The 17,675-nt window shown below is 40.2% G+C and overlaps 1 protein-coding gene across 1 annotated transcript in view; it reads left to right on the forward strand.

The window, feature by feature from the left end:
* mtmr7 (myotubularin related protein 7) overlaps window positions 1-17,675 on the forward strand; it is a 55,838-nt gene that overhangs the window by 30,296 nt on the left and 7,867 nt on the right. The window contains exons 7-12 of the mRNA XM_003221587.4: window positions 2,826-2,958; window positions 7,998-8,107; window positions 10,013-10,138; window positions 11,187-11,236; window positions 12,738-12,938; window positions 15,617-15,748. Coding sequence (XP_003221635.1) covers window positions 2,826-2,958; window positions 7,998-8,107; window positions 10,013-10,138; window positions 11,187-11,236; window positions 12,738-12,938; window positions 15,617-15,748 — 752 coding nt within the window. The remainder of the gene's footprint in view (window positions 1-2,825; window positions 2,959-7,997; window positions 8,108-10,012; window positions 10,139-11,186; window positions 11,237-12,737; window positions 12,939-15,616; window positions 15,749-17,675) is intronic.

A 17,675-nucleotide genomic window follows, 5' to 3' on the forward strand; every position in this document is an offset into this window, starting at 1 on the left:
AGCCAATTCTCTCACACTAGAAGTGACTTGCAAGTCGCTTCTGACACGATTTAAAAAATTGGATTTGAGTAATACAGTAAATATAAAGCTCTGCCATGGCTCCTGTGGAAAAAGGTAAACAGCAGGCATGATTCAACACAAAGTCATTTACCAAGCTGGTTCTCAGTCGTCATTGCAACAGATAGCATGTGCCTAGGGTGAATGTTTATGTGTTGCCAAAATACCACTCCTGCCCCAATATATTACTCAGTGTTTTTGTCACGCCCAAGGCAACGGAGCACTAAGAACCGAACACAGAGGCCAATAACTATCTAATATCTTTATTAAGGAAATATATAAGAATAATAAAAACAAGTAGAAAATATAGTCCAGAAGCAGACCTATCAGATGAGGTCAAATATAGTCCAGAAATGTTTTGTCCAATAAATGATATTAGAGTTCAAAGTAGAATCCAACAAACCGAAACACACACTATTGCCAAGCAATAGTGTGGGGAAATGTCCAGAGTCTTTCAAGGTCCGAGGTAAATCCACAACAAGGCTGGGAACAAAACTTGATTCTATGAACAAGGTCCGTGGCTAGGAACAAGGCAAGGCAATTCTTGAATACTTGGATAGGCAAAGCAAGGAGACTGGGGTTGCGGACTTTGCGAAGTCCACACAAGGCTAGAAACACGAAATCACTCCTGAAGCTGCTCTGTTGACTCCGCATGGAACCTACCGTGCCAGGCACATTTAACTAGGTCTCGTTTTCCTGCAAAGCAGGTGTCCAGCGTTCCCTTTCCCTAGGGAACAAGAAACGAAACACAGCTCTCTCCAGATGTGAGACTCCCAGGGGAACACGGCTAATCAGTGTCTTGTTTAGCTGCAAGTCTCAAACTCCTCCGAACCTGCTCCTTCTCTCCCCTGCCCGCAGTATAGGATTGTCTCCTAACAAAAGGGGGTGAGAACTGCTCAAGGTCTGTTTTAATGAGTTCTTGGGCAAAAACATCAACATCAGGCATCTGGAAAAATTCCGACTCTTGCTGAGCCGGCGAAAACCCCATGTTTTCATCTTCATCAGCCACGGTGGCACTGGGAGCAGGACTACAAGGCCCATGAGGCATTACAGTTTTCCAGAAAGGGCCAGTTCATTTGATGTGACAGTTTTCATTGTTTTGCTGTCATTTCACTTTTCTCACCTGCTTTTAAATTGTCTCAGTTTCACTCTCCTCCCCCATTGTGCTCAACCTATTTGATTTTCAGGAAACTAAGTTCACAGTACATCCAGTTAAGTCTTGCAGGGAGGAAAGGGGGGAGGGTGTAATCGTGCCTTTCCCAGTAGGTCTAGGCAAAAACAAACTGCTGTAGCTTTTTCTAGCTTGTGTGTTCTTTCTCATAAATGGCCTAGAGGCTAGAGCATGCAGCCTTCTTCGTCCTGTGCTATGGGATTGCTTGTACTTTCATAGGAATGTATTCTTCAAAGGAAGTGATGATGCCCAAAAAATTATTTATACTGTGAGCTCTTTGGGATTCCTCCTCTGCCCAGGGATTCTGCAGCGCCACGGCTCATCCTAAAATTTTGCATGTTGCTGCCCAAATAATTCATTAATATTCAATAACTGAGATGATTTAATCAAATTAATTTTTGACACTTTAAATAGTTAAAATTTTCATTTTAAATTAGTGGCCACTACTGAATGAAGAAAAATTAATAGTTGCTGAAAAATTACAGTGCTGATGGCTTGATAACACTATGTAACACAGTTTTTGTTCCTGGGTTATAAATGTCATTTCCTAATTGGTTCAATCATAAAAACATAGAAAAAGTTGATTAAACTGCAAAAACTTTGTTTTTGCGGGGCATCCTGCAGCACATTTTTCTATAGTTTTTCACTGAATATCTAATAGAGTCTCAACCAATTCAACATAGTTTGTGGCAGCCACAGAAATGAACTTTCTGGAATATAACAACTACTTTCAAAGTAAGTACCACAGAATTAAACAGGAAATAACACTTTCAAACCAGGAACAGAAGATTTTTCAAATTTTGTTACATAGTGTAATTAATATAATATTTAAAAATCACTGTCAACTATTTTAACATGTTAGGGGGGGAATTAATTTTAACCAAATGATGTCTGCCTCCTTCTCTCCCAGTGTTGTCCCCAACCAAGCCTTACTTTCCTCCATAGGGTCTTTGCTTCTAGGAAAAAGTAAAAAGGTTACCTTTAGAGACTTAATGGGGCAAAGAATGAATCTCTTCATTGCCTCACTGTTCCCAGCCTTTGAGAATCATGTCTACTAGTCTCTACCTTACTCAATGTTATACTGTAATGGAGCTGGCTTTAATGCATATTATGACTCTTGAATATCTGGCATCACATCTCTGTTCCAACTACAAATTTTGTAAGGAAATATTTGGCCCATCAGTTTAACCAAACCCATCAAATAAAATGTGGAGGTAATATTATCGTGCATGGTGCTTCGAGCTTTTTGAATAACATTGCAACAGTTGTGAAGAAAGCTCCAGTTTTGCCCAGTGTTCTCTCTGGGTGGGGATAATGGTGACTTTAGAGCAGAGACGGCAAACATGTATTGTGACTGCAACTTCCATAGCCCATCACTACAAACTATGCTGGCTAAAAGAAATGGGAATTGTTGGCCATATGAAGGACATAATAATTACTTATCACAGTTTTGTGGTTTAGGTTTGCGGCAAGCCTAAGTGATTTGCTTCTCTTCATACTGCACATAATGTCTTTATCTTATCGTAACAGAATAAACATTTATCATGGGATAACAGAATAATCCCATACTTCCCTCCCCCCTCTTCTGCCTTTGTAGCTCAATGCAATGGCAAACAGAGCAGCTGGGAAGGGATACGAAAATGAGGACAATTACTCAAACATCAAGTTTCAGTTCATCGGTATTGAGAACATCCATGTCATGAGAAGCAGCCTCCAAAAAATGCTCGAAGGTAAAATTTCACTTGTGTTCTATACTACTTGTGTTTCAACTGCTTTATTTGGTGGGGTGATTTCATAAGAACTTGAAAATCTTTGGGTGGATTTGGGTGGATGCTGTTGAAGTTGTCCAGGAACTTGTTCAGTTCTTCTCCATGGTTCCAAATGGTGAAGATGTCATCCACATATCTGAACCATATAGTGGGCTTTTTTGTTGGTGTTTCCAGGGCTTGTTTTTCAAAGTGTTCCATGTAGAGATTTGCTATGACTGGGCTGAGAGGGCTCCCCATGGCTACTGACTGGTCCAGCATTTCTGTGTTTGAGAACAGACAAAATGCTGGACCACTCTAACACCCACCATATCAGACTACACAAAGAAGCCATTGAAATCTACAAGCATGTGGGCAATTTCAACAGAAAGGAAGAAACCATGAAAATGAACAAAATCTGGCTATCAATGTTAAAAAAAATCTGTTGAACATTCAAAAACAGAGGAATTCCAGGCACGAAACAATCAGGGCCAGCTGACACCTCTAAACAAAAGATTCCCCCAGGCAGGAAGCAGCCAGGCTTTGAAGCTGAAAGGCCATTCAATGGTGTTCAAGGTGGCCAATTGCAGCATTCACATTTGCCTCCAACAGACAAGAGTTCTTTCTTCCACCATGGACATTATTCCACAAATATATAAACCCTACTTGTCTAGTTTCCAGCAGACCTCACAACCTCTGAGGATGCCTGCCATAAATGTGGGCGAAACATCAAGAGAGAATGCTTCTGGAACATGGCCATACAGCCCAGAAAATTCACAGCAACCCAAACATGTTATTTCTCTGGCAATAAGATTTCAGTCCTATAAAGGATGTAAGAAAGTACCTTAACCTATATTAGACCATTAGTTCCCATAGCACAGTATTGGCTACTCCATCATTCTCCAACCTGCTCCTTGCAGATGATGAGTATCCAGTTTAACTTGGCAAGATGTGAGTTGGAGTCTGACATATCTCGAAGGTAAAGAAAGCTGGTCTGTAATTACTGGTTTCTGCAGACCAATCTTCTTCATCCTAATGCTTCCAGATTTGTCTCCAAAGATTCCCGTAAAGCTCCAAAATTGAAGGACTCTTCTACATGATTCTATCTGCATTAATGCACTGCAATCTAAAACTTGACAGAAGAGGCAGCCAAACTGATTTTTGGAAATCCTTAGGAAATTGTCGCACAGAACCCAAGGTTTCCCAAACTTAACTTAAAGGATAGAGGGGGAGAAAAAAAACAAAAAGATGGTTTTGACAGTTGCATATGATTTGATCACCTCCCCCGCCACCCATTGCATATTGCTTAAATATGGATTTGCCCCATATTCTTAGCAGTGATAACAGTCGAGTCTTGGAAGTGCTACTGGATCTAACAGAGCTTTTGCTTAGTAATAGAATTCCTTGCTAAGTGAGTTCACTATTCACCTCCAGGTCAGTGGCCAGTATTGCTAGCTCTATATATGACGTAGGTTGGCAATTTAGGGCTTTATGGACTTTGCTAGGTAAAGTGGAGAGCAAATATTGATTCTGATTGGGGAGTAAAGCTCTATTTTGGCTTTATCTGTGCTTTGCAAACAGGAGGCAGGCATCCCAGGTCAAATTCAACCATTAATGGATTGCGCTTCCATCTGGTGGGTACATTAATAATTTGACAGGGACTTATTTTTGCTGTCAGCAGTGTCCATCTTGAGGACAGTTTTGTGAGATATCATTTGCATTGGGGGTAAAAAGAACCATTAGGTAAAATATTAGAATAATGTTTGCATAGAGGCAAGTAAGGGCTTACAAGTCAAATGCATCAGATGCTGCCTTATATGTGGTCTACTCTGGAAGCACGACTCAGGCAGAGCGCTTGGAAAAGTTACCTTTTTGATTATAACTTCAGAACCACTGGCCATGCAGACTGAGTGATCCTGGAAGTGGTTCTCTGAGGTTTCAGAAAGGAATTTTCCTAGTCTTATCTAGAAATGCCAGGAACCTAGAGAACTTTGGACCAAAGAGGTGATTTTCAATTCAGCTAGCACCCCTTTCCCATAGTGTATATCATTTATAGTACTTTTTAAAACTACTTTTCCTCTAGAGCAGAAGCTCACAAATTGAGTTCTATAGAAACATAGGGTTCAACAAAAGCATTTTAGCGGTTCCATGGTTATACATCTTTAAAAAAAACAACTTTAAAAAAAGTCAATGACAGGGTATGAAGATCTTATTGAAATTCAATGTACCCTTGCTTTAGAAACTAAATTTGAATTTCTGTTTCCAAACCGACATTACTCAAAACACTTTAATGAAAGATGAAAGAACTTTGTGGGTTCAAAGTGCTTAGAGACAGGGTTAGGTTCTGTGGAAAAATCAGGGACAGAGCTAGGGTTATGTGGAAAAATCAGGGATAGGGTTAGAGTTTCAGTGGAAAAATCAGAGACAGGTAAGGTTCAGCAGGGAAAAAAATCAAGGAAAGAGTTAGGGTTTCGTGGGAAAAAAATCCAAGGTAGAGTTAGGGTTCTATGGAAAAATCAGGGGCAGAGTTAGGGTTCCGTGGAAGAATCAGGGACAGGGTTAGTGTTCCATGGAAAAAATCCGGGGCTGGGCTGTGGCGCAGCTGGTTAATAGCCAGCTGCAATAAATCACTACTGACTGAGAGGTCATGAGTTCGAAGCCAGCCTGTGTCGGATTGAGCGCCCGACCCTTAAAAATAGCCCAGCTCGTTGTTGACCTAACCAACCCGAAAGATAGTTACGTCTATCAAGTAGGAAATTTAGGTACCGCTTATGCGGGAAAGCTAATTTAACTAATATACAACACCATAAAAGTCCAGAAGCATGTGGAAAGGAATGAGGAAGTAACCCATCAAGGACTCGGTGTCACAGTGGATGATGAAGGAGCAGCTCCCCCTGTGGCCGGAATCGAGCATACCCTCATGAAGCCAGAAGCTGGAAAATGTTAAATTGCCTCTGTGTCTTCGTCTCTGTCTGTATGTCGTATGGCATTGAATGTTTGCCATGTATATGTACATTGTGATCCGCCCTGAGTCCCCTTCGGGGTGAGAGGGGCGGAGTATAAATACAGTAGAGTCTCACTTATCCAAGCTAAACAGGCTGGCAGAACCTTGGATAAGTGAATATCTTGGATAATAAGGAGGGATTAAGGAAAAGCCTATTAAACATCAAATTAGGTTATGATTTTACAAATTAAACACCAAAACATCATGTTATACAACAAATTTGACAGAAAAAGCAGTTCAATACATGGTAACATTATGTACTAATTACTGTATTTACGAATTTAGCACCAAAATATCATGATATATTGAAAACATTGACTACAAATATGCATTGGATAATCCAGAACCTTGGATAAGCGAGTCTTGGATAAGTGAGACTACTGTACTGTAAATAAATAATAACTAATAAATAGAGTTAGGGTTCCATGGAATTATCAGGGACAGGGTTAGTGTTCCGTGGAAAACATCTGGGGTAGAGTTTAGGTTCCGTGAAAAAAATCAGGGACAGAGTTAGTGGGAGTGTCTTCTGAAGGGTTCCATGACCAAAAAGATTTGGGAACTGCTGTTCTTGAGTCCTGTCATTAAGAATTACTTTAGAGCTGTTGCCTTTTAGGTTGGAGCAGTCAAGATATAATTCTTGGTCAATATAGGTCAATGTCCTTTAAAAAGTATGTATGTAAGCAACGGAAGTGAGAATGGCATCATGAATTCAAAACATGAAGGCATCTGACCAGCAACTACCCAAACACAGAGAGGTTTTTCTGAGAATAAGTTCATGCATTTCTCAAGGATCAGTTTTTCTTCCAGAACATTTTCATTTGTAGCTACCAGCCTTTGATTAAAGCTGGTAGGTAACAGGATAAGCCACCTTCCCTTTGTGCCACTCAACATTGCTCACTCTCTGGATTGCTCTTTGTCCAAAAAGTAGGCTTTATTATACAGTCAGCCCTCCACATTCACTGGGTTTAGGGACACAGGAGCCCTGTGAAAGTGAAAAACAACAAATAAAGAAATAGCATTTTTTTTATCTGAGAGAACAGCTCTCTAGGATTTCCCAGGTCTTACAGCACAACTTTTATTGGAAGCTGACTCTAAAATTTCATTGGATGACCTAAAGCAATGGTTCTGAACCTGTGGGTCCCTAGGTGTTTTGGCCTACAATTCCCAGAAATCCTAGCCAGTTTACCATCTGTTAGGATTTCTGAGAATTGAAGGTCAAAAAATCTGGGGGCCCCCAGGTTGAGAACCAGTGACCTAGAGATTCCTAGAGAGATGTTCTTGCTAGAAATCTCTAGTTCTTCAGCATGTCTAGAAGAAGTTGACCACACATTGACACTGGAGGACCTAGAGATTTCTACAGATATTATTTTAAAATCAAATCCCTGAAAAATTAAATTCACAAAAGTCAAAACTGAAAATATGGACTACTATATATCCAGAGCCCCTGGTTGCACAGCTTGATTAAACCGAGCTGAGCTGCTGAACATGCTGACCGAAAGATCAGTGGTTCAGATCAATGGAGCGGTGTGAGTTCCTGCAGTTAGCCCCAGCTTCTGCCAACCTAGCATTTTGAAAACATGCAGATGTGAGTAGATCAATAGGTACCACTCCAGCTGGAAGGTAACAGCACTCCATGCAATCATGCTGGTTACATGATCTTGGAGGTGTCTACGGACAACACCGGCTCTTTGACTTAGAAATGGAGATGTGCACCAACCCCCAGAGTCCGACACAACTAGACTTAATGTCAGGGAAAACCTTTACCTTTACCTACTATACATATTAGCTTGTAACTTTGATTTTCTTTCTAAATCTATGCCTTGATTTCATTTAGACACATTTGGTTTTACTGAGTTATCTGAAACATTTGTATGATTTGTGCATATTTGTACTTGCAACACATCCCTGCGAGAAAAGTGATGACTATGCTGTGCGAACAGACACTTTACTTGTGTGATATATATTGGAACTGTCATGTACATTTCAGATTTTGCTAATTAGTTTTTCCCATTTTGCTAAGTTTGCGAGCTGAGAGCTCCTTCAATGAGCGACTTCCTCTGGGGGCTGGAGAATTCAGGCTGGCTGAAACACATCAAAGCAATCATGGACGCAGGCATCTTTATCGCAAAGGTACAGTCAGCATTTCTTCGTCTTTAAAGAAAACAGGGAATGTGCTGATCCAGGAAAACTGGTTGTGTGCTGTTGGCTCACTGCTCCCTTTGGGAATTCATGGAACGAATGTGACCCAGATAGGTGGGCAAGAAAGAGACAGCGGGTCCCCTATGGGACAATGTCAAGCCAAGAAACTGTGAACAGGGTCTGCTAGCGCTGTCTACTGGAGTATCACCTGTCCCGTGTGTCTTCATTGCCTCACATTCCTAATATCCAGGATGTATTTATCTTTACACTGACGTGGATTACACTATGTAACACGGTTTTTGTTCCTGGGTTATAAATGTCATTTCCTAATTGGTTCTATCATAAAAACATGGAAAAAGTTTATTAAATTGCAAAAACCTTGTTTTTGCGGGACATCCTGCAGTACCTTTTGCTATAGTTTTTCAATGAATATCTCATCGAGTCTCAATCAATTCAATTTAGTTTGTGGCAGCCACAAAAAAGAAATTTCTGGAGTATAACAACTACTTTCAAAGTAAGTACCACACAATTAAACAAGAATGACACTTTCAATCCAGGAACAGATTTTTTTTAAATGTTACATAATGTATTAGATCAAAACATTTCAGCTGAGGCTAGAGCACTGGCAGAGTCATTTTTCCATAAATCATTGCCTAGAATCCTAGTGGTTAATCTGCCTGAATGAGTTCTTGAAATTATAGTCCAAAATAGAAAACTCTTCAGACTGTAATAAAACACAGGAAGATACAGAGAAAAATGACATAGAGCAGCAAGTAGGCTTGTTGAACTGTCTTCAGTGGTCCGAGGCTATTGCTCCCTCCTTAATGTGACATCCTTTCAAATATTCATTTGAACATGGCTAACATGGGGACCTCCCTGCTTTCTTTTCTTCAAGCTAAATGTACCCAGCTCCCTAAACCAGAGTTTCTCAATCTGGGGGTCGAGACCCCTGGGGGTCAGAGGGTCGCCAAAGACCATCAAAACCACATATTTCTGATGGTCTTAGGAACCCCTTTGGCAGAGAACACTGAAGATCGCTCTGCCTGTTTGGCCCAATTCTATCCCTGGTGGGGATAGAATTTGATTGTAGGTGAACTATAAATCCCAGCAACCATAACTCCAAATGTCAAGGTCTATTTTCCCCAAACTCCACCAATGTTAACATTTGGGCATATTGAGCATTCGTGCCAAACTTGGTTCAGATCCATCATTGTGTCCACAGTGCTCTCTGGATGTAGGTGAACTACAACTCCAAAACTCAAGGTCAATGCGCACCAAACCCTTCCAGTATTTCCTGCTGGTCATGGGAGTTCTGTGTGCCAGGTTTAGTTCAATTCCATCATTGGTAGAGTTCAGAATGCTCTTTGATTGTAGATTAACAATAAATCCCAGCAACTACAACTTCCAAATGACAAAATCAATCCCCCCCCCCACCCCACCAGTATTCAAATTTGGGCGTATCAGGTATTTGTGCCAAATTTGGTCCAGTGAATGAAAATACCACCTGCATATCAGATATGTACATTACGATTTGTAACAGTAGGAAAATTACAGTTATGAAGTGGCAACGAAAATAATTGTATGGTTGTGGGTCACCACAACATGAGACACTGTATTAAAGGGTCGTGGCATTAGGAAGGTTGAGAACCACTGCCCTAAGCTGTTCCTTGTAGGGCTTACTTCCAAACCTTCTATTATTTTGGTCACCTTCCTCTGGACATGTTCTAGCTTGTCAATATATTTTTTGAATTGTGGTGCCCAGAACTGGACATAGTATTCCAGACTGTTTTGGTCTGCCTCCTCTTGCAGCTTCTCTTCTCTTTGAAAGAGAAAGGAACAAAAACAAGTAAATGTTCCTTTTCTCCCGTTAAGTATCCCTTTTTTCATCTTTTTTAGGCTGTAGCTGAAGAAGGAGTCAGTGTTCTTGTCCACTGTTCTGATGGATGGGATCGGACAGCTCAGGTTTGCTCTGTAGCAAGCCTTCTCTTGGATCCATATTACCGAACTATGAAGGGTTTTATGGTAAGTGTGCATGTTGTGGCTTATTGGTAGCTGTGTACTCTGTAATGAACTGAATGAATATAGAAGATGCTTTCTTTTAATACTAGAAGATAATCAAAGTGCCTACTAACATAGACTGTCAGTCTCTAGACCAGGGGTCCCCAAACCTATTGAACAGGGGGCCAGTTCACGATCCTTCGGACCGTTGGAGGGCCGGACTATAGTTGGCCACCGAGCAATAATAATAATAATAATAATAATAATAATAATAATAATAATAATAATAATAATAAAGAGTTGGAAGAGATCATTTGGGCCATTGACTCCAATCCCCTTCTGCCTTTGTGCAGAATAATAATAATTATTAATATTAAATATTAATATTTATTATTATTATTATTATTATTATTAATAATAATAATAATACAGGGTTTTGGAACACAATACTCCTGACCTTACAATCGTGTTAAAAAACGAAGTATGGATTGTCGATGTTGCAATCCCAGGGGACAGCAGGATTGAGGAGAAACAACTGGAAAAGCTGACACGATATGAGGATTTAAACATCGAATTACAAAGACTCTGGCACAAGCCAGTCAAGGTGGTCCCAGTGGTGATCGGCACACTGGTTGCAGTGCCTAAAGACCTTGGCCTGCACTTAAACACAATCGGCGCTGACAAAATTACCATCTGCCAGCTGCAGAAGGCCACCTTACTGGGATCTGCCCGCATTATTAGCCGATACATCACACAGTCCTAGACACTTGGGAAGTGTCTGGCGTGTGATCCAGTACAACAGCCAGCAGAGTGTCTGTTGTGGACTCATCTTGTTGTGATTCAAATAATAATAATAATAAGGGTTGTAAGAGAAGAAGAGACCCCTTGGGTCATTTAGCCCAACCCCCTTCTTCCCTTGTGCCATGGGGGCCGGATAAATGGCTTCGATGGGCTGCATCCGGCCTCCGGGCCTTAGTTTGGAGACCCCTGCTCTAGACTGATAGAAAAAGCCAGTTTTATGCTTGCAGGTGTGTTTCATTGGACTAGTCTGATATACATTTTTATATTTTAGGTATTAATTGACAAAGATTGGGTTTCATTTGGACATAAATTCAATCATAGGTAAGTAGGTCACCAGTTGAAAAGGGTTTAACCCATTGTGCCACCGCAAGTCATTCAAGTCATTGTGCACTTGAATATGACTTTTTTTTTTGCTTCTGGACACTAAATAAACAATATTTTCTGAATGATGCACTTATACGCTAGGAGTTACTTCTGTGCTGAAGTACTTTTGGCTCCACATATTTTGACCTAAAATATATATCATTCTTTAACGTTCCCTATACTAACTGTGGCTGACAGCAGTTTTAGGCCAAAGCATATGAAAGGTCAGATTTCTCCAGGCCTGAGGTATATAGTACATTCATTTTTTCTTCATCTAGTTGCAAATGTAGTTCTTCTGTGTACCAATTATTACACAGCCCAACAAAAAAAATTCTTGGTGTCTTGGTTTTAGGTATGTTCCTGAGATTCTTTGAGGTGCTGATTCTGAAAATTGTATCGGATAGACCGCATCAGTTCTAGTTTCTTAGATATGGTTATCATAGTTTTCTATGGGCGGGCAGATGACAACTGTACCTCAAAAACTAGAGCGGATAGTGGGAAACTGATGCCATTTTTGGAATCAGCAGATCAAATATACTTAGAAACAGGGATAACATTTGAGGCACCAAAATTTGTATTGGACAGTGTTACAGTTTTGACTAGGGACTTCATGGCTGCATTGACAACAGAAGAGAATAAACTATTGTTTTTTATATAAATATAGCAGCTGTGACTTTTTCACACTGATATAACCAAAACCAACCTTTGCATAATATTGTAGCGTAAATAGCTTTACACATACAGTAGAGTCTCACTTATCCAAGCCTCGCTTATCCAAGCCTTTGGATAATCCAAGCCATTTTTGTAGTTAATGTTTTCAATATATCATGATATTTTGATGCTAAGTTCGTAAATACAGTAATTACAACATAACATTACTGCATATTGAACTACTTTTTCTGTCAAATTTGTTGTATAACATGAAGTTTTGGTGCTTAACTTGTAAAATCATAACCTAATTTGATGTTTTATAGGCTTTTCCTTAATCCCTCCTTATTATCCAAGATACTCACTTATCCAAGCTTCTGCCGGCCCATTTAGCTTGGATAAGTGAGACTCTACTGTATATACTGTAATTCTAAAGTATTTTCCTGTTGTGAAGTGAGCAATGCTGTGGCTATTGGAAAGATACTGAGTTCTTGTAAACTCCCAGTGGCATCATCATTTAGTAGGCTCACCCCATTTGCTTCAGAGATCTCCCATCTTTTTCAATGCATTGATTTATACAATAGTTTTTGGCTTTGATTCTGAAGTTTCATTGTAATTCATAGGACAGGTTTGAGTACTGTGTATTCACCCATTTGTGGGAAGGGGGTAGAAGGTGGGCAGCTGATTTTTGCCATTTTTCTGCTTTTTTCTGAACCCCTGACCTCAGAGCCACCTGGCATCATGCCCTTGCCATGACACCAACCCACATGCATTTCTACGAACTCCCTTTTTTCTCTTCCTTTTTGTTTAGGTATGGCAATTTAGATGGAGACCCAAAGGAGATATCGCCCGTCATCGATCAGTTCATCGAATGTGTTTGGCAGCTTATGGAACAATTTCCTTGTGCCTTTGAATTCAACGAAAGGTTTTTGATCCATATACAGCATCATATCTATTCCTGCCAATTTGGGAACTTTCTGTGCAACAGTCAGAAGGAGAGGCAAGAGTTGAAGTAAGGCAACTTATTTCTTCATATGTATATACAATATACCATTCACCATTTTCTTTTTCAATGAATGGAAGACTGCTAAAGCATAAAAAGTAATGTTTTTGGTCAGCCCGGCCCTTGTTAGATGCAAACTTCTTTACTATTTATTAAGCAATATATTATATGTCACCTTCGAGGGACAAAAACCAACTTAAGTTGGCTTGCATAATAAACCCAAATATAATAATAGGGGGGAAATATGTAAACCAATATGTATGGGAAATATGTAAACCATTATGTATGGGAAATATGTAAATATGTATATGGAGCCTCCGGTGGCGCAGTGGGTTAAACGGCTGCGCTGCTGAACTTGATGACCGAAAGGTCAGTGGTTCGTATCTGGGGAGGGGAGTGAGCTCTCACTGTCAGCTTCAGCTTCTGCCAACCTAGCAGTTTGAAAACATGTAAATGTGAGATCAATAGGTACCGCTCTTGTGGGAAGGTAACGGCGCTCCATGCAGTCATGCTGGCCACGTGACCTAGGAGGTGCCTATGGACAATATCGGCTCTTTGGCTTAGAAATGGAGATGAGCACCAACCCCAGAGTTGGACACGACTGGACTTAATGTCAGGGGAAACCTTTACCTTTACCTTATGTAAACCAAATGTTCATCACATAATCTGAAAAAAATAAGCTAATAAACCATTCAAAGTAAACCCATCTCTACAGAAAAGTGAAAGAAACAGCCTCAGCAGAGTAGTTTGAGATGTCTGATCATGTATCAAAAGGATTAGGATTTTGCCATTATTCGGATTTTTAATAGTTTACTTCCCTAAACCTATATATTGACTGTGCGGATGTACCTACTCGTAAAAAGGTACTAGTGATAAAAATTTGGTGGAGGCATATTTCCCAAGCTTTCTTGTCCATGCTTTACAAGTCCACACTTCCCAGAATGCTATGTGTGCGCAAGTACCATGACAGGTGAAATAAATAATGCCGTGTTGCATGTCTGACCATCTTCTATGAGGCTGTTTCTCTTAATGTTAGTTTGGGAAAACTATTTGTACTATCTATTACAGGGGTCTTCAAACTTTTTATGGTTTGAAAAAAAGAACTAATTCCTGTGCACACTGCACATATTGTAGTGTAAAGAAACATGAGAGACCAATACAATGATTCAAATAAAGAACATTTTTAAACAATATAAGTTTACTGGTATTTCAATGGGAAGTGTGGGTCTGCTTTTGGCTGATGAGAGAGTCAAGTTAATTAGGATTGTTGTTGTTGTGTGCCTTCAAGTCGTTTCAGACTTAGGGTGATTCTACATCTAAAAATTAGGATGGGGGCTGGATAAATGATCTTGGAGAGTTGCATACAGCCCACAGGCTTTCGTTTGGGCCCCCTGATCTATTGAAACTGCATAATTTTTCTCAAAATGACCTACTGGTGCCACCTGCTGTTGTAGAAAGCAGCACATGAGCTAGTAGCTGTAATGCATCAGGCTGGGAAGTTAGAGGGGTGTCATTATTCATTTTCTACCATGACGTCTGGCAGTTCATAAGTGAGTTGCTGTTAGTTTCTGGGCTGTATGGCCATATTCCAGAAGCACTCTCTCCTGACGTTTCACCCACATCTATGGCAGGCATCCTCAGAGGTTGTGAGGTATATTGGAAACTAGGCCAGTGAGATTTAAATATCTGTGGAAGGTTCAAGATGGGAGAAAGAATTCTTGTTTGTTGGAGGCAAGTGTGAATGTTGCAATTAATCACCTTGATTAGCATTGTAAAGCCTTGCAGATTCAAAGCCTGGCTGATTCCTGCTTGGGGAAATCCTTTGTTGGGCAGTGTTAGCTGGTCCTGATTGATGTCTGGAATTCCTGTTTTCAGGATGTTTTTCTTTATTTACTGTCCGGATTTACAGTTTTTAAATACTGGTAGTCAGATTTTGTTCATTTTCATGGTTTTCTCCTTTCTGTTGAAATTGTCAACATGCTTGTGGATTTAATGGCTTCTCTGTGTGGTCTGGCATGGTGGTTGTTAGAGCGGTCCAGCATTTCTGTGTTCTCAAATAATATGTTGAGTCCATGTTGGTTTATCAAGTGATCTGCTACGTCTGACTTCTCTGGTTGAATCAGTCTGCAGTCCTTTTCATGTTCCTTGATGAACATGAAATTGGGCATTGCGTTTGGTGGTCCCTATGTAGACTTGTCCACAGCTGCACAGTGTACAGGAGACTCCTGCAGAGGTGAGAAGATCCCTCGTCCTTTGCTGAACGTAGCATTTGTTGGATTTTCTTAGTGGGTCTGTAGATAGTTTGTGTTTCTTCATCACCTTACCTATGCGATCAGTGGTTCCCTTGATGTATGGTAAGAACACTTTTCCTCTGGGTGGATCTTTGTCTTTACTCTCATGACTTGTTCTTGGCATTGCAGCTCTTTTGATGTCTGTGTTGGAGTATCCATTGGCCTGTAGAGCCCAGTTTAGGTGGTTCAGTAAGAAGACCACCTTGGAGGTAGGGTCCGCAGATTTTTTTGCACGATCCGCCATGACTTTAACTGTGCTTCTTTTTTTACTCTTTCCAGAATCATGAGAAATAACAATAACAACTCTTCAAATCAGGAGCACCTGAGGTCTAGCTTTCTTAAATGTAGACCTATTTTCTTGAACATTTTATGAATGTCTTTTAAATTTACTCTCAGGATCCAAGAGCGAACTTACTCACTTTGGGCTCACTTCTGGAAGAATCGTGCCGATTACATGAATCCCCTATATAGAGAAAACCACAACAGGACCCTGCATCCAAAGTCTGCCCCCTGCCATTTTATCTACAAGTAAGTGACTTTCTTGATGCTAGCTATTCTGTGATGGGAAATATTGATACAAAATGCCATTCTTCATTTTTGCTGTTTAATTTTAGTTTATGAACAAAATATACAATACTGTATATTATTGTTTGATAAATTGACCCTAAACTTTTGCTGTGCCACTGGATTATTCCCAAGTAGGATGAGTCTCCATTCACAAATAAATTCTTGAGAATGTCTATCCTAAAATTATATGTTCCTATTTAAAATCAACTTCACGTATAATAATGAGGCTATTGGCACACACTTTGTTAGCTCCCGCTGTTAGCCCCAACTTCTGCCAACTTTGCAATTTGAAAACATTCAAATGTGAGTAATCAATAGGTACCACTCTGGCAGGAAGGTAATGATGCTCCATACAGTCATGCTGGCCACATCACCTTGGGGATGTCTACGGATAATGCTGGCTCTTCAGCTTAGAAATGGAGATGAGCACCAACCCCAAGAGTTGGACACGACTAGACTTAATGTCAGGGGAAAACCTTTACTTTTACTTAGGGCACATTACCCTTATATTGAAAATACGGTACTGAGAAGTACTGGTACTGAGAGGTATGCTGCTTTAGGTACTGGTGATAGCATATTGGCCTCATGACTACTAAATGGTTTTCTGTCCATGAATTTATCTAATCCACTTTTAAATCAATGTACATGAGTGGCCAAGTACTTTTAAATACCCTAAAGGCGTCTGTCTGATCTTGGAGGCTAAGCAGGGTATGCCCTGGTTAGTACTAGATTGGGAGACTGCCAATGCATACCAGACGCTGTAGTCTACATTTCATTTCAGAGGAAGGAACTGGCAAACTACCTCTCACGTATCCCTTCCCTAAGAAAACCTTGTGAAATCCATTGGGTCACTATGAGTTGACAGGTGACTTTAAAGCACATCTACGCACACAAATGAATGGCCATGACCATATGTTGTAAAAACGAGTGCCCTAATTACGTACGGATTTGTATGAAGTACTACTTTCTATTTCTGTTTTCTAAATTTATCACTATTCACCTTCATATGATGTTCCTGTGTTTTGATATTAAGAGCAGAGATAAGAATGTGTTTTCTACATCATGCTAATTTCTTGACAGTGCTATTTTTTTCCAAAGTGACAACACACACACACACAGAGTATTCAAGTAATGTGTAGTTTTACTAAAATTTGAAAATAACTCCACCAATACGGAGAGAAATAAATAGGGAAAACTGTAATATTCAAATTTATTTCATTATTAGTTTTTAGTGGTGGTGATGGTTCTGACTTTTTTATTCTCTTGTTATCTTGGGAAGGAATTTGTTCTTTCATTTGAATTTCAAGTCAACAGTGCCTTCTGAGAACAGAATTGAAGTACTAGAGACTTGGGAATAGGGAGTGGGGACGAATGCCCTTAGGGCTATCATTAGACCCTATAGTGTTACAGAACTTCTCAAAATAGCTTCTCAAGCCCTTTCTAGACAGCTCCATGTTGAATCCACGTCTGACTGTTACTTAACCCAGCCAGTGATCTGCTTACGTGCACGCAATTGACTGGTGGCCACATATAACCAGAGAAGCGAGGCAACAGGGCAGATCAGTTTCACTCAAGTTGTCCACAACTTGTATTACAATTTGCACCTCCCTTTCCCCAAGATTTAAATGCATTTAAATAACTTTTTTTCCTTGCTTCCTCCCCCCCCCCCTTTTCTCTCGGGGGATAAGAGGGTCATTTTTTTTGCATATTTTTGGGGCTTTCTGGGCTATATTAAGTCCAAAGCATCATTTTCTTAACTTTAAGCAAACAGAAGCTACTTTCTGTTCATTCCCATTTCAAATAATGCATCTCTTGGGTTTAAAGTGGCCTAGGTGAGCCCAAGATGCAGTGGAAATGCCCCCGCACTTCCTAGAGTGCATTTGGGAGT

The sequence above is a fragment of the Anolis carolinensis genome, chromosome 5 (genome assembly GCF_035594765.1).
Source record: "Anolis carolinensis isolate JA03-04 chromosome 5, rAnoCar3.1.pri, whole genome shotgun sequence".
NCBI classification, from domain to species: domain Eukaryota; kingdom Metazoa; phylum Chordata; class Lepidosauria; order Squamata; family Dactyloidae; genus Anolis; species Anolis carolinensis.